Below are 13,852 nucleotides of genomic sequence, written 5' to 3'. Positions count from 1 at the left end.
GCCTGCCCGTGCATGGCTCCCGGTGCCCAGGGCTTGCTTGGAGCAAGGCAGGCACGGGTGCAGGCGGCAGTCCCTCTCCTCTCGCGGTGCCCGGAGGCAGAGGGAGCCTTTCCTCCTACTCCAGCCCTGCGGAGCTCCCCGGTGCCCATGCTCTTCCCCCAAAGCCCTTGAACAATAGCCCCTTTCTCCCCTGCTTAAGGATGGAGACGGGCACCGAGGCATTAAGCGGCAGTGGGAATGCAGGTGGCGGGGCTCAGGCACCCAGTGCTGGCGAGATGCGAGGGAAGGAGGGACACATGGTTCAGCCTGGGGGTCCCCAAGGCAGCCCCTTCAGTGCTGCCCTGCGCCGGCGGCGAGCCTGGAGGCGGCAGGCAAACCGGTGGTGCTTCTGTGCACCCAAAAGCAGTGTTCCTGGCAGGACGGGCTCCCAGCGGGGCGGGTGCGAGCACACCTTCCCCTTTAAGACGCTGGTTCTCTGTGCCAGAGCCTGACCTCGGCATCCTCAGCTGAGCTGGATTAACAGGGCGAGGGGGAAGGGGCCTGCAGAAGGGACTGGGGCTGCCGGCCTCCCGGGGTTCCCTGCACTCGCAACGTGGCGGGCATGGCCCTCGGGGCTCCACGGGGTCTGGGGTTGGGGTGGCACATGTAGGCACAGCTGGCGCTGCCACCGCCTGAGCCCCGGTGCGTGGAGCAGGGGTCCCCACGCTGCCCCGGGGTCAATGGGGGCAGCTGGGGAGGAGTGGGTGGTGGGGCAGGCGGCTGTGCTGGGGGGCAAGGCGCACTGGGGAGGCTTCTAGCCAGGCTGCCCTGGCAATCATCTGCCGCCATGAAAGACTTCACCGAAATCACGCTTTGCCCCGAGACTCTGGATCACAGCAAGGTAGGGCTGGGGGAGTGGGTGCTGCCTCGGGGTCCCCACCTAGCCACCCGCGGGTCCTTCCAGCATGTTCCCTGTGGTACCACCCATGCTCACTCTCCTGCAGACTGAGTTCTGCAACCCTGTCTTTGAGGGCGAGGAGCCCCGGGCAGCGCCGAGCGCCGAGCGCCCACCGGACGAGGACGGGACCAGCCCTGCGTCACCCCGAGACGGCCTCGGTACCAGCCTGGGGGTTTGTACACGCGTCCCTGTCCACGGGGACCCAGAAGCAGTCGTGGGTCTGGGAGGGGGGGTGGCAGGGCAAGTTCCCCACAGGGCTTAGGGGACCTACTAGTCCTTGTCCCCCTGGGGACAAGGGGGTCGGGATGTACCCAGCCAGGGCTCAGCCAGCTCTGCAGGAAGGTGGCAGCGTAGGGGTATGGTGAGCAGCACCCGGGTCTGCCCGCTTTCCTCGCCTCCCTGCAGGCTGGCAGCTCTGGGGCCAGGCAGGCTGGCAGTACCGTGCGGACTGCAAGTTCACCTGGCTCTGCGTGGCTCTGATGAGTGCCATCCTCCTCTTCCTCATCAGCCTCCTGCTGGGCATCGTCATCCACCGTGAGTGCCCGAGCAGGGAGGGCTGGGGGGACAGGCTGTGACCATGGGGTGGGGGACACAGAGCCGGCTCAGAGGGGGAAAGGGGCACAGAGAGGGCATCCATCCTACACTGGTCCGCCCATCGTGGGGAGAGAACACACCCACGCACAGGGGCAAGGGGGGTCTCCACCTCCCTGGGATGTGGCAGGGCACCAGGCCCCCTGAGAGCTGTGTGGGATCCCCCGAGTCCTGCACACGTGTGGGGTAGGGTGGGAGCACAGGACATGGGGCTGGGTGGGCTTCCTAAGCCCCTTCCCTGCACTGCAGCCGTTTCTCCCTGCTGGGGCTGAGCTGTCCCTGCTCTTCCCTGGGCACAGAGCTGACGTCCCCGCAGCCACCCAGTGCCACAGCCCTGCCTGCCCGTGGCACTGCCACCACCACCGCAGCACCCACCCGAAGCGACCCCCCAGCCCACAAAACAGCTGCCACCCCAACCCAGAGCTGGCTGCCCACCGCCCGCACAGCAGCACCAGGTAGGTCCCGCGTGGGGCCGCGCGCCGGGACGGCGGTGCCCCGCGGCAGGAGCTCACGCCCACGCTGTTGCCCCGTGCAGCCTGCGGTGGGACTCTGCGGGGCCCTGAGGGCTCCTTCAGCTCCCCCAACTACCCCGGCCCCTACCCGCCCAACGCACTCTGCATCTGGCGCATCACGGTGGGCCCCGGCCTCGCCATCCAGCTGAAGATGGAGACGTTCAGCGTGGAGGGCACTGCCTCCTGCCTCTTCGACCGTGTGGAACTCTACGAAGAGCAGGGGGCCGGTGGCGTGGATCCTGCCCCAGCACGGGGGGCCCTGACCAGGTAGAACCCGTCACAGCTGGGGAGCGTGGTGGTGCAGTGGGCAGGGGGCAGCATCTCCAGGGCGAGCAGTGTCACCCCTTGTTCTGCCCCCAGGTTTTGCGGCAACGTGGCCCCCCCGACCTTCAACACCAACTCCAACCACCTGCGCGTCACTTTTGTCTCTGACAGCAGCGTGGGCGCCCCAGGCTTCAGCGCCCGCTACCGTGCCGTGGCTCCCAGTGAGAGTGAGTACCCCCACCCCCAAGCACTGCCAGGACCCCTCGCTGCAGGCAGGCAGAGGTAGCACCAGGGGGTCTCCAGTAACCCCCAGGGGCACTGGGGGAGGGGAAGGTGCCCAGTGGGACCCCACCACCAGCCTGGCCGTTTCTGCCTGCACTGCAGAGAGCTGTGCCTGGGACGAGCACTTGTGCGACCAGGGGCTCTGCCTCCACCTGGGCTTTGTCTGCGACGGCTTCCACGACTGCGTAGACAAGAGCGATGAGGCCAACTGCAGCCTGAAACACAAAGGTGGGCCAGCCCCCCACCTACAGCCCCCAGCCCCCACGGCACCCAACCAGAGGGCACAGCGATGGGCGGCGAGAGGCAGGGGCAGGGGAGTGGGGAGATGGAGCAAAGGGAGAGGGGCAGGGGGTAAAGCTGCACGTGTGTGTGTCCCTCCAGAGTGCGGGGGGCTGCTGACTGCCTTGGAGGGGCACTTCTCCACCCCGAGCCATCCCCAGCCGTACCCACACCAGCAGGTGAGAGAAGGGATGCTTGCTGGGTGGAGGTGGGAGCAGGGTGAGGGTGAAGGCGGGCAGGGAGGAAGGCAGCCTCCCACTGGGGAGAGCTGGGGTGCCCCTGCCCGGCTTCATGGGTGTCGCTGGCTGCCCCCTGCCCTGCAGCTGTGCCTCTGGCAGATCTCAGTGCCCGTGGGCCACATCATCGACCTGCGCTTCCACAACTTCAGCCTGGAGTCGCATGAGGACTGCAGCTTTGACTTTGTGGAGGTGCACGACAGCGCTGGCACGGGGGCCGCCAGCCTCATGGGCAGGTACAGGCACCCCTGGTGTCTCACCCTGGTGTCTCACCCTGGGGTCTCACCCCTGGGGTCTCATCCTGGTGTCTCACCCCTGGGGTCTCACCCCGGTGTCTCACCCTGGTGTCTCACCCCTGGTGTCTCTGGCTCTGCTGCACCAGCCTGGGTGCACTGGGCTCCTGTGGCTCAGCTGGGGAAACTGAGGCACAGGGCAGGCTGGTTTGGGTAGGTGCTGGTCGCACCCCGCTGCCCACCCTGACCCTATCCTTCACCCCACGACCCCGGCAGGTTCTGCGGCCACCAGGTACCGGGCACCCTGACGTCCTCACGCCATGTCATGACTGTCCTCTTTGTGGCGGACGAGGGAGTAGCAGACGATGGTTTCTTTGCCACCTACCAAGCCCGCAATGCCACAGAGAGTAGGTAGCCAAGCAGGGGCGCAGGCGGCCCAGAGGGGCTGTGCAGCCATCATCCCTGGGGGTCTTCAAGGGCCAAACTGGATAAGCCTTGGAAAAACCTGCTCTTACCCCGTGGCTGACCCTGCTTGGTGCAGGAGGTTGGGCTGCAGGCCCCTGGGGTCCCTTCTCACCTGAATTACCCCATGACCCCATTGATGCCAGCTATGGGAACATGGCCTGGAAGGGCTCACCCGCACACAGGCACAATCCGTCACCTGAGGGCTGCCCCCAAACAACCCAGGGAATTTGGGATCCCCCCAAGCTGGGCCAGTGATGGTCACCTATCTGCCATGGCTTCCAGGTGGAAGTGCTCTGCAGCCACTTGCCATAACGTCCCCTGGCCAGTGACCAAGAAGAGCACAGGCAGGGGTGGTCAGCATGGGGACAGGCTGACTCCCAGCCACAGCCAGCCTGCTCTCCGCCCGTGCCCGTGCCTGAGCCCATGCCCTGCCGCACTGGCCCCTCTCATCTCACAGAGACCTGCAGCCCCGCAGAGTTCTCCTGCGGGAATGGCGAGTGCCGGGCGCCGGAGTCTGTGTGTGACGGCTGGCACGACTGCCCCGACGGCACCGATGAGCTGAACTGCACTGGGGTCTCCTACCCGGCCTTTGGTGAGTACCACCCCTGGGGGCTCCACTTAGCCCCCCCTGAGCCCACCTGCCCCAGGAGACACACTGGCAGCTGCCCCATGGCTAACATCGGCCCGAGACACAGCTGGTGGTCATCGCTGCCACTACAAGAAGTGAAGCACCTTGCCCTGTGGCAGGGTCTGTCTGTGAGCCGGTGGAAGTAGAGATGTGCCTGGGGCTGGGCTACAATGCCACCTCCTTCCCCAACATCTGGCTGGCCATCCCAGACCAGGAGGGAGCCGCTGAGGTGCTGCAGGACTACCAGGTGAGCTGCAGGGGGGCTGCCGGGGGGGCTGCCTGCCCCACACCATACTGTGTCACACTCATCATCATTTTCCTACAGACGCTGATGGAGCTCGCCTGCTACCAGCACCTCCGCCTGCTCATCTGCAGCCTCTTTGTGCCCAAGTGCACCCCAGATGGGGGTGTCCTGCAGCCCTGCCGAGCCGTGTGCCTGGCTGCCGAGCTGCGGTGTCAGCAGTCCCTTGGCCTCCTTGGCATCCTCTGGCCCATCAACTGCAACATCCTGCCTGACTCCAATGATCCCGTAGAGTGCTTCCAGCCCTGATCCGGCAAGAAAAGAGGAGCAGGAGTGAAGCAGCATGCCCAGAGCTGCCCCCCTTCCCCTGCCCCTCCATGTCCCTCCCATCCTCCTCCTGTTGCAAATACCCAGCTGCTGGGGTGGTCCCCATCAGCAGCACCCCATTGCCAGGCTCCTCACCTGCCCTGGGGTCAGCCCCTCTGCTCAGTGCTCAGCTCAGTGCCTGGATGCCAGGGGCTTGCCCGCAGGACCAAGTCCCTAGGGAGCAGGTGCCCCTTCCCAGCCTCGCTACAGGGAAGGGCTGGTGCTGGAGGGGCTGAGCCCACAGGCTGGAGCTGTTCGGGAGACACCGTGACAAGTCCCCCTGCCAAGCGGCAGGATGGTGGCAAGGGAGTTCGGCGCTGCCTCCTCATCCTCGGCCAACCCCAGGCGTGCTGGCAGAGCTGTGCATGGTTCCCAGCCCACTTCTCTCTTCCAGCTTCCGCAGGCTGTGCACGACCTCTTTCCCGCAGCCCTCAGGCAGCTGCGAGCCTAGCTGGGGAAGGGTTAATGCCTCCCAAAGGGAGCAAGGCTGGGCCGAAGTGAGCCAGGCTGCAGGCGGAAGAAGAGCCCAGGGCTGCCTGTGTCCCACAGCCCCAAAGCCAGCAGAATAAACAGCGTGAGCAGCTGAAAAACCCAATGAAGCAGGTGGCTCATTCGGGGAAGGTCTATTTGTGGGTCCTGCCAGATCGCGGGGAAACTGAGGCATGGGCCAAGGGAGGGAAGCCTGGGGGATGGGGTCTGAGCAGGAATAGAGGGGCACAGGGGAGACTGCCTGTCTGCAGGGGGGAACAGGCTGCTGGCTGTGCCGTCGACGGGCTGGGGGGGTCGCAGGGCCCCAGGGAGATGGATGGATCTCAGAGGGGGTCAGGCTGGTAGCCCTACGGTGCATGGAGGGGATCCTGCCCCAGCAAGGGCTGCTGGCTGGGCTGGCCCTGTTGGCTTCAGGCCACCCTGATGGACACAGGCCCGGCAACACCCCGTAGCCACAGGCCTGGCAACACCCCATGGCCACAAACCAGCTCCCAGCTGGCCAAAAACAACAGCCCCTTCGCACCTTCGGGGAGAGGAGCCAGGCGGCTCCCAGCCAGCGCCCGGCCCAGCCCCGGGCACCCAGGGCAGGAAGGCTCAGCCGGCAATGTCACCCGCACTGCTGCGGGCCCTGGCACAGGGAGGAGGAAGCCGGCAGTGCCGGCCTGCTTCCCGCTGCCCTCATCCGCCCTGAGCACGTGGGAAAGTCGCCTGCCCAGATGGCGTTACTGGGAGCAGGACGCGCCGGGGTCAGCACCACTCTGCCCTCGCAGCCAGTTCCGCGCTGCTGTTCCCATACAGCAACACCTTGCTTGGGGGGCCGCGAGCCCACCCGGCTCCTTGGCTCCCTTCGTGTCCCAGCTGCTGCAAGCTGGCTGCGAGGCACAGGGACTCCCCCAGCCACAGAACCACCCCACCGCTCGGCAGCCGATGGTGTCCCTTGGACGCACTCGGTGCTGGAGCGAGTTAAAGGCGAGCTCGGGAGTGCCTTCGAAAGCTTTGCCTCGTGCTCTGAGGTCCCGCCGGGCCAGCCCTGCTTCCTGGCACGGCTGCGGTGCTGCGCTGCCTGCGCTTCCACCTGCCTCCTGCTGCCTGGCTCAGCCCTGCCTGCTCAGCCCCACATGCTGCCCCCGGGTCCCACGCCAGCACCCCTCGGCTGGCTCCTGCAGCTCCCTGCAGTGGCTCCCGAGGCTGGCACTGCCAGCCTGTCTGCACCCTGCTGTCCCCCTTGCCTCAACCCTGCTGCCAGGGACAGCCCCGAGCCTGCCGGTCGGGGGGTCCGCACACCCCCAGGGCTCCCCTTTCTTTCTGCCGCTCCAACCCTGCCTGCCTCTGCTGGGTTTCCCTCCCTTGGCCTTCCTCTTACTCCAGTTTCACTCTGCTGCCTGTTTTCTCGTTTCCCTTCCCGCTGTCCCGCCGCCGGGGTGTCCAGATGTGTTCGGCTGAGGTGGTTTGCAGCCCATGCCTCCTCCCCCTTTGCCAGGCTGTTTGTCTCGCTCTCCCTTCCCCCTGCTTACAGCACTTCTGACACCATGGGATTATTTTTCTTTTTCCCCTTGTCTTGTAGCTTTTGGCTCCCAAGGCCCTTGATTTCCTTTGGAGTTTGGGAGGAGAGACGTGAGGAGGAGGGGGGGGGGGGAGAGGCTGCCTTTCCTAGGGCCTTCGTCAGAGTGAAGTGGTCAGGAAGAGCCGCAGCCCTTCCACGCCGGAGAGCAGCGAGGCGCTGGGGCAGGAGCCGTGGGATCGCAGTGAGTGGGGCTACCCAGCTCCGTCCGCCCCGCACCGGGGGGAGCTGGGACTCGCTGGGGACCTGGCTCTGGCGCCTGGGCGGAGGAGAGACACTGTTCTCCTCCTTTTCCTTTTTGTTGCAGCCATCGCGTCCAGGAGGGGGAAGAGAGGCAGCTTTCCCAGGGCAAGGCCACGGGGAGGGGGCCAACTCCAACCGAGGGTCTCCGCTCTCGCTGCCCAGAAGTGGGAATGGCTGGGGGCAGCCCGGGCAGCAGGATGGTCCCCGGCACCGGGGTGGTCCAGCGCGGCTGGGGATGCTGCAGCCCCAGACAGCCGTGCCTCAGGGAGCTGGCCGGGTGCGGAGCAGAGCCGCCGGCAGCAGGGATGCTGCCAAGGCTGGGCCGGGACACAGCCCCGCGCTCCCGGAGCTGCTGCCCCGCCACACACCGCCCGCATGCAACAACCGCACCCCACGCATGGCTCGCAGCTCACCCGCTGCCCTCCAGCTGACACCCCAGCAGCCCCCCGCCACTGCCCCCACGCGCACCCACAGCCGGGCACGCCACCGAAGTGGCAGCTCCCACCCCAAACAGCCCCCAGCCGCACGCACAGGGCCGTCGCCTCCCGCACGTGCCGCAGCTCCCGCCCAGCTCCGTGGCCCTGGCGCCCCCCCAGGAGCCATCCCGGGGGGGGGTCACGCTGGTGGGCTGCAGGACGGTGGCGCAGGCAGCGGTGGGGATGCTGCAGCAGGTGCGGCCAGCAGTCAGGCCTTGCTGTGGGGAGCAGCTGAAAAGGCAAAGGAGAAAGAAGGGAGGAATGGTGCCCCGCTGAGCCCCCCACGCCCACTCCCCGCTGAGCACGGCAAGCTCATTTCCCAGCCCTCTTCACTTCATCTCCCAGAGCCGTTATCCTTCTCTGCCCCCTTCCAGCCCCTCCACGGCAGACGAGATGAAGCAGCTCTTCCTCCTCTTCCTCCTCGAGCTCGTCACCAGCTCCTTGCAGATCGAAGACAACAAGATCCCTGGGCTGTGCTCAGGGCAGCCGGGCATCCCAGGGACGCCGGGTCTGCACGGGGGCCAGGGTCTGCCAGGCAGAGACGGACGAGACGGCCGGGACGGGGTGATGGGGATGCCAGGGGAGAAGGGCGAGATGGGCCCTCCTGGTAAGAAAGGAGACATCCCGGCCGGGGAGGGGGACCTGCTCTGCCCTGTCTGTGGGGAATGCCCTCATGCCAGGGGGCGAGCCCTGGGTGCTGGCACAGCCCCACATCACCAAACCAGGAGCGAATCCTGCAAAAGTGCCCCTTTCATGCCACCACCGCCCCTCCAGTCCTGCCTGTGGTGGTCCTGTGCTCCCGCAACAGACAGCAGCTCCCCGTCGCTGGCAAAGCTGCATTCCTCCCCACCCCCACTGCCATCCCTCTCTTCCACCTCCTGCTTTAGAGGGGCCCACCAAGCTGTCCCCAGAATATGGCTGCATCACCTCTGCCCCGGCTCCTGGGCTGGAGTTTCTCCCAGCCTGTGGGGGTTTTTCCAACTCCCCACTGCCGCTGTGCCCGCTTACCGCATGCGCCCAGCCCTCCCCAGTTGTGCTGCTGCCACACTGGCCATGGCGGGTACCCACCTCCCGCGCCCTGGGGGAGGCTCATCATCCTGGTGGGATTGGGGCTGGGCAGGGGGCCTGGGGGAGCTTGGCTGGCGGGGTGCCGCGCTGGTGGCGGTGGCTTAGAGGTAACCCTGTCCCTTCCCTGCCTGCCCCAGGAGCACCTGGTCCCCGCGGGGAGGTGGGCAGCCCCGGCATGAACGGCATGCACGGTGAGAAAGGAGCGCAGGGTGAGTGCGCGGTGGCCCCTCGCTCGGCCTTCAGCGCCAAACGCTCCGAGTCGCGCAGCCCGCCGCTGGCTGACCAGCCCATCCGCTTCGACGTGGTGCTCATCAACGAGCAGGGCCACTACGACCCCGCCACGGGCAAGTTCACCTGCGAGGTGCCCGGCCTCTACTACTTTGCCGTCCACGCCACCGTCTACCGTGCCAGCCTCCAGTTTGACATCATGAAGAACGGCCAGTCCATCGCCTCCTTCTTCCAGTACTACGGGAACTGGCCAAAGCCCACCTCACTCTCGGGGGGTGCCCTGGTCCGCCTGGAACCCGAGGATGAGGTGTGGGTGCAGGTGGGTGTGGGGGACTACATCGGCTTCTACGCCAGCGTCAAGACGGACAGCACCTTCACCGGCTTCCTCGTCTACTCCTACTGGCAAAACTCGGCCGTCTTCGCCTGAGCTTGCCCTGGGCTGCGGCCGGGGCCAGGGCACGTGCCCCTTCCCAGCCACCGGAGCCCCGGGGGGGTGGTGCCAAGGTCCGGCCGCCTGGGAGCAGGGACACCGGGACCCCTGCCCCGCTCTGCTGCAGCTGCCCCGTGCAGGGCAGGAACACGGCCCCTCTGCCGCCTTGGAGGTGGCGGGGAGCATCCCCTCAGCAGCGCTGTATAAGAGCTACGTATTATGTCGGGCTCCCGGCTCCGGGGCCAGACGCCCACGCCAGGGAGCCGCAGTAACCTGGTTGTCGTATATTACCCGCCACAGCCGCCCCGGCCCGTGCTGCCAGCTTCTCCCCATGCGCAGAGCGAGCCCAGGCTGCCTGGCCGCGGGCACGGCCGGGGGCCTGTCCTGCTGCGGTCCTGGCACGCCCCAGGGCTGGAAGCTGCCCCTCTTGTCACCCTCACTGCCGGCCCTCTGGTGCCTCCCCCCCTCCCTCCCCCTCAATAAAGGGCTCCTCAGCCACGTCTGTGCCCGCTGCGTGTGGCTGTGTGCCATGTCCTGCCATCCCCTGGGGTGCCAGCAGGGCCATGCTGGGCTTGATGGGTGCCATGCTGGGCTCACTGGGTGCCAGCACCCCTCTGGGGGGGCTGTGCCAGGCTCGTTGGGTGCTGGTACCCTTCTGGGGGGCCGTGCCAGGCTCACTGGGTGCCATCACCCTTCTGGGGGTGCCATGCCAGCGTTACTGGGTGCCAGCACCCCTCTGGGGGGCCATGCTGGGCTCACTGGGTGCGGCCAGCCCTCTAGGGGGGCCGTGCCAGGCTCACTGGGGGGCAGCACCCCCCTGGGGGTGCCATGCCGGCCTTACTGAGTGCCGGCACCCCTCTGGGGAGGCTGTGCTGGGTTCACTGAGTGCCGGCACTCCTCTGGGGGGGCCATGCTGGCCTTACTGGGTGCCAGCACCCCTCTGGGGGGCTGTGCCAGTCTCACTGGGTGCTGGTACCCTTCTGGGGGTGCCATGCCGGCCTTACTGAGTGCCAGCACCCCTCTGGGGAGGCTGTGCTGGGTTCACCGGGTGCCGGCACTCCTCTGGGGGTGCCATGCTGGCCTTACTGGATGCCAGCACCTCTCTAGGGGGCCGTGCCAGGCTCACAGGGTGCTGGTACCCTTCTGGGGGTGCCATGCTGGCCTTACTGGGTGCTGGTACCCTTCTGGGGGTGCCATGCCAGGCTCACTGGGGGCAGCAGCCCCCTGGGGGTGCCATGCCGGCCTTACTGGGTGCCAGCACCCCTCTGGGGGGCCCATGCTGGGCTCACTGGGTGCGGCCAGCCCTCTAGGGGGGCCGTGCCAGGCTCACGGCGTGCCCGCACCCCTCTGGTGGGGACATGCTGGGCTCGCTGGGTGCCAGCACCGCTCTGGGGGGCCGCCCCTGGCGCCAGGCCTGCGTGGGCGCTGGGGTCCGCAGGAGCCGCGAGGGGTGCCGGGGGTGCGGGCGGGGGTCCCGGCCCGGAGGCCGCGCAGGGCCGCCCGCGGCAGCCACTAGATGGCGACAGCGGCGCCCCCCGACCAGCGGCGCCCCCCCCGCCACCCCCCGCTGCAGGGCTCCCGGCCGGGCCTGGGGGTCCCGGGGCGAGGCGAGGCGGCCCGGCTCGGGGGCGGGGGGGAGGGGCGCTGGCCCTGCCCCCCCCGCTGCCGGTGCGGGCCTTGCGGGGCCCCTTCGTGCCCGCCGCCCGGGCAGCCCCGCCGCAGCGCGACCGCCGCGACCCGCCTGGGGAAAGGTCCCTATTTTTAGCGGGGGAACGCGGAGCTTCCTCATTCCTGCCCGGAACAGGCCCCGGGGAGCGGGCGGGGGAGGGGGCTCTTGGCCGGGGGCCGAGCTCCTTAACGGGCCTCGCTGGTGGAGCGCACTGGGCTGGCTGCTCTGCCCGCACGGCCTGCTGGAGCCCCCAGCCCCGGACCCCCGCACACACCCAGCCACCCCCGGCCTGATCCCCCACCCCCGCCGTGCTGCACGGAGCCCCCAGCACCATGGCCGTGCCCACCCGCGAGCTGGGGCAGGCTGGCAGCAGCCCTGGGGCCAGCCCCCCACCCCCACCCCGGGGCCGGGGACCAGCGGGGACCTGGGGCCAAGGACATGTCACCCTGCAGGCCGCCTGGCTCAGGGGGACGGGGGACACACAGCCCAGCCACCCCGAGGGCTGCCCCCAACGCAGAGGGGGGGACGCACAGCCCAGCAGTCCCAGTGCAGAGGGGCTCTGGAGGTGCTGGGACCAGGGCGAAGCCATGCTGGGGTGCGGAGGGGCTCTGCTACCCGTCTTGCAGGCTCCTCTTCCCAGCCCACCCGGCAGCAGCGTGTCTGTTTGGGCTGACGATGGCCTTTGCTGTAAGCAGAGCCGCCCAGGGGCAAACAACGCCGCAGAGCGGATCGATGGCCTGTCCTGTCTATTCTGGGAGGAGGAAAATTTATTTTTCTTGAGATGAGGCCAGGGAAGGTGTGTGGAGGCTGGGAGCATCCTCTGGTCCCCATCACAATGTGGGGGGGCACAGCTAACAGAGGCAGCCACAGACATAGCACTTGGCACCACGTTTTCTGGGCGCTGCTTACTTTGAGATGCTCTTGGTTTTCAGGACACTTTGTCTGGGATCATTGGGGAGCAGCTGGGAACCCTCTGAGGAGCACAGGGGTGCCTGCTGCCAGCTGGAGAGGAGGAAGAGGAGGATAAGGGAAGGAGAGCCACAAGAGACCTTGACTTCTGGCAAGTTTCTAGTAAGCTCCAGCTGCTTCTGATGAGCTCCACCAGCTGCCCCCTAGGAAGGAGTGCTTGAAGCCCCTGTTCCAGCTGAGCCCAGGTTAGGGAGGGGCAGCATCCCTTAGCCAGTGCAAGTGAGAAGCCTATATAAGAGCCAAGCTCAGCTCACAGGTATTGTGGTGCAGCCAACAGGCAGCAGCTTGTGCAGAAAGGTGGTTTGATTTGGGTTTGGTGGGGTTTTTTTTTTGGTTTGGTTTGGTGTTGGTTTTTTTTTTTTTTTTTTTTTTAAGGGTGTGTGTGTGAAGTACCAGCACATGTGTCCTTGGCACACAAAGGTCACAGTTTCCAGCAAGCATTGGAGCAACCCTTCCTGCAGTGCTGGAGGACGCAGCCTGGCCAGCCCTGAGCTGTGGAGGGTGCTGGGCTGCTCTTGCTGGGTGCACCTGACTAGCAGCCTGCAAGAGGTGCGTGGTTGTGCACATCATGGAACTGTGCGGCCAAGTGGAGGAGGTCAGCAGGCTGTGTGGCATCAGAGAGGGCACGAAAGAGATCAACTGGATCATCTCTGAGACCCTGCAACTACAAAAACCCAAACCTTCAACTATGGTGACAGCATGCACCTGCCCAGTTCAAAAGTGGAAATACCCTTGGTGGTGGAGGTTGTCCTGGTGACTCCTGGCAGCAGCAGGACAGTCCTGCTCTATGGAAAAGCTTGTGGTTATGGCATAGGTTCAGCACCCTCAGCAAGGTTCAGCGCCCTCATTGCTGACACGGTGCAGGGAGCACTGTCCAGTCATCTTCAGGTGACCTCTGCCAGCAGACCTGGTAAGGAGAGCTTTAAACTGGGAATGGCAGGGGAGGGGACAAGCCCCACTCGGGTAGGGATGTGGATGGGGTGGGCAAGCAAAGGATGGGGGAGCATGAACAGCAGAGACTCTGTTACCAGATAATCGATTAAGTCCCTGCCAGCCTCAGCCATTCTGTGTCCCTGAGGCCTCCCCGCACCCAGCGCTGCAGCTCCGTGCTGGGGTTGCCTCGGGGAGCTGGTGTGGCTCCCTGGGCTGAGCCGCTAATGAGAAAGCAAAGCTGGTGCTCGGGAGCAGCCCAAAGGCCCCCCACGATTTGGCTGCTGATCATCACCTGCTCCCTCCCTGTTGGCCCAGTATCATTAGCTGCTCATGCTGCTGTGCATCTGCAGCGTCTGTCGTGCCAGCTCCCTGCTGTCAGGCAGATGATGGCTGTTGTCCCCAGGCTGGGACTGGTGGCTCATTAGGGCTGGGGGGTTGCAGCTGGGATGACAAAGGGATCCTGGGGGCTTTCCCAGGGCCTGGGCGGGGGAGGTTTCAGCAAGCTATGGGCCCCGCCACCCCAGTGCTCCTAAACTGGAGTAACTCGGCAGCACTGTGCTCCCCCCTCCTCGGGGAAGGGAGAAGGGTGTTGGCACTGTGAAGGGCTGACACCAGCCCACTTGGCTTATGTGTGAGGCTCCCAAGCAAGCTCTGGGGCTGGGACTACCCCTGGGGACTCCAGATCTTGTGCCCTGGACTGGTCTGGGAGCGTTGCTGCTGCTGGACACCCTCCCCAGGCAGTGCAGCCCTGC

The 13,852-nt window shown here is 66.5% G+C and overlaps 2 protein-coding genes across 4 annotated transcripts; both read left to right on the top strand.

Moving 5' to 3' along the window:
* Positions 1-9: 9 nt before the first annotated feature.
* MFRP (membrane frizzled-related protein) lies at positions 10-5,862 on the top strand. 2 transcript variants are annotated; one of them, XM_080366425.1, is made up of 13 exons: positions 10-880; positions 984-1,095; positions 1,343-1,471; positions 1,828-1,983; positions 2,064-2,307; positions 2,401-2,531; positions 2,689-2,814; positions 2,968-3,044; positions 3,204-3,337; positions 3,611-3,741; positions 4,257-4,391; positions 4,547-4,674; positions 4,753-5,862. In XM_080366425.1, the coding sequence occupies exons 1-13, from the start codon at positions 827-829 to the stop codon at positions 4,975-4,977; spliced, it is 1,782 nt and encodes a 593-aa protein (XP_080222551.1). In that variant the 5' UTR covers positions 10-826; the 3' UTR covers positions 4,978-5,862. The 2 variants fall into 2 exon arrangements, with proteins under 2 accessions (XP_080222551.1, XP_080222550.1); XM_080366424.1 differs by having other exon boundaries at positions 3,189-3,337; positions 4,753-5,854.
* Positions 5,863-7,121: 1,259 nt separating this feature from the next.
* Positions 7,122-10,027, top strand: C1QTNF5 (C1q and TNF related 5). 2 transcript variants are annotated; one of them, XM_080366444.1, is made up of 3 exons: positions 7,122-7,268; positions 8,178-8,410; positions 9,009-10,027. In XM_080366444.1, the coding sequence occupies exons 2-3, from the start codon at positions 8,197-8,199 to the stop codon at positions 9,524-9,526; spliced, it is 732 nt and encodes a 243-aa protein (XP_080222570.1). In that variant the 5' UTR covers positions 7,122-7,268; positions 8,178-8,196; the 3' UTR covers positions 9,527-10,027. The 2 variants fall into 2 exon arrangements, with proteins under 2 accessions (XP_080222570.1, XP_080222571.1); XM_080366445.1 differs by lacking the exon at positions 7,122-7,268 and adding an exon at positions 7,277-7,432.
* Positions 10,028-13,852: the final 3,825 nt, after the last annotated feature.

Source organism: Falco punctatus (genome assembly GCF_963210335.1).
Source record: "Falco punctatus genome assembly, chromosome: 16".
In the NCBI taxonomy this organism is placed as follows: Eukaryota; Metazoa; Chordata; class Aves; order Falconiformes; family Falconidae; genus Falco; species Falco punctatus.
The sequence above is the reverse complement of the archived record's forward strand: the minus strand, read 5'-3'. Positions and strand labels throughout refer to the sequence as shown.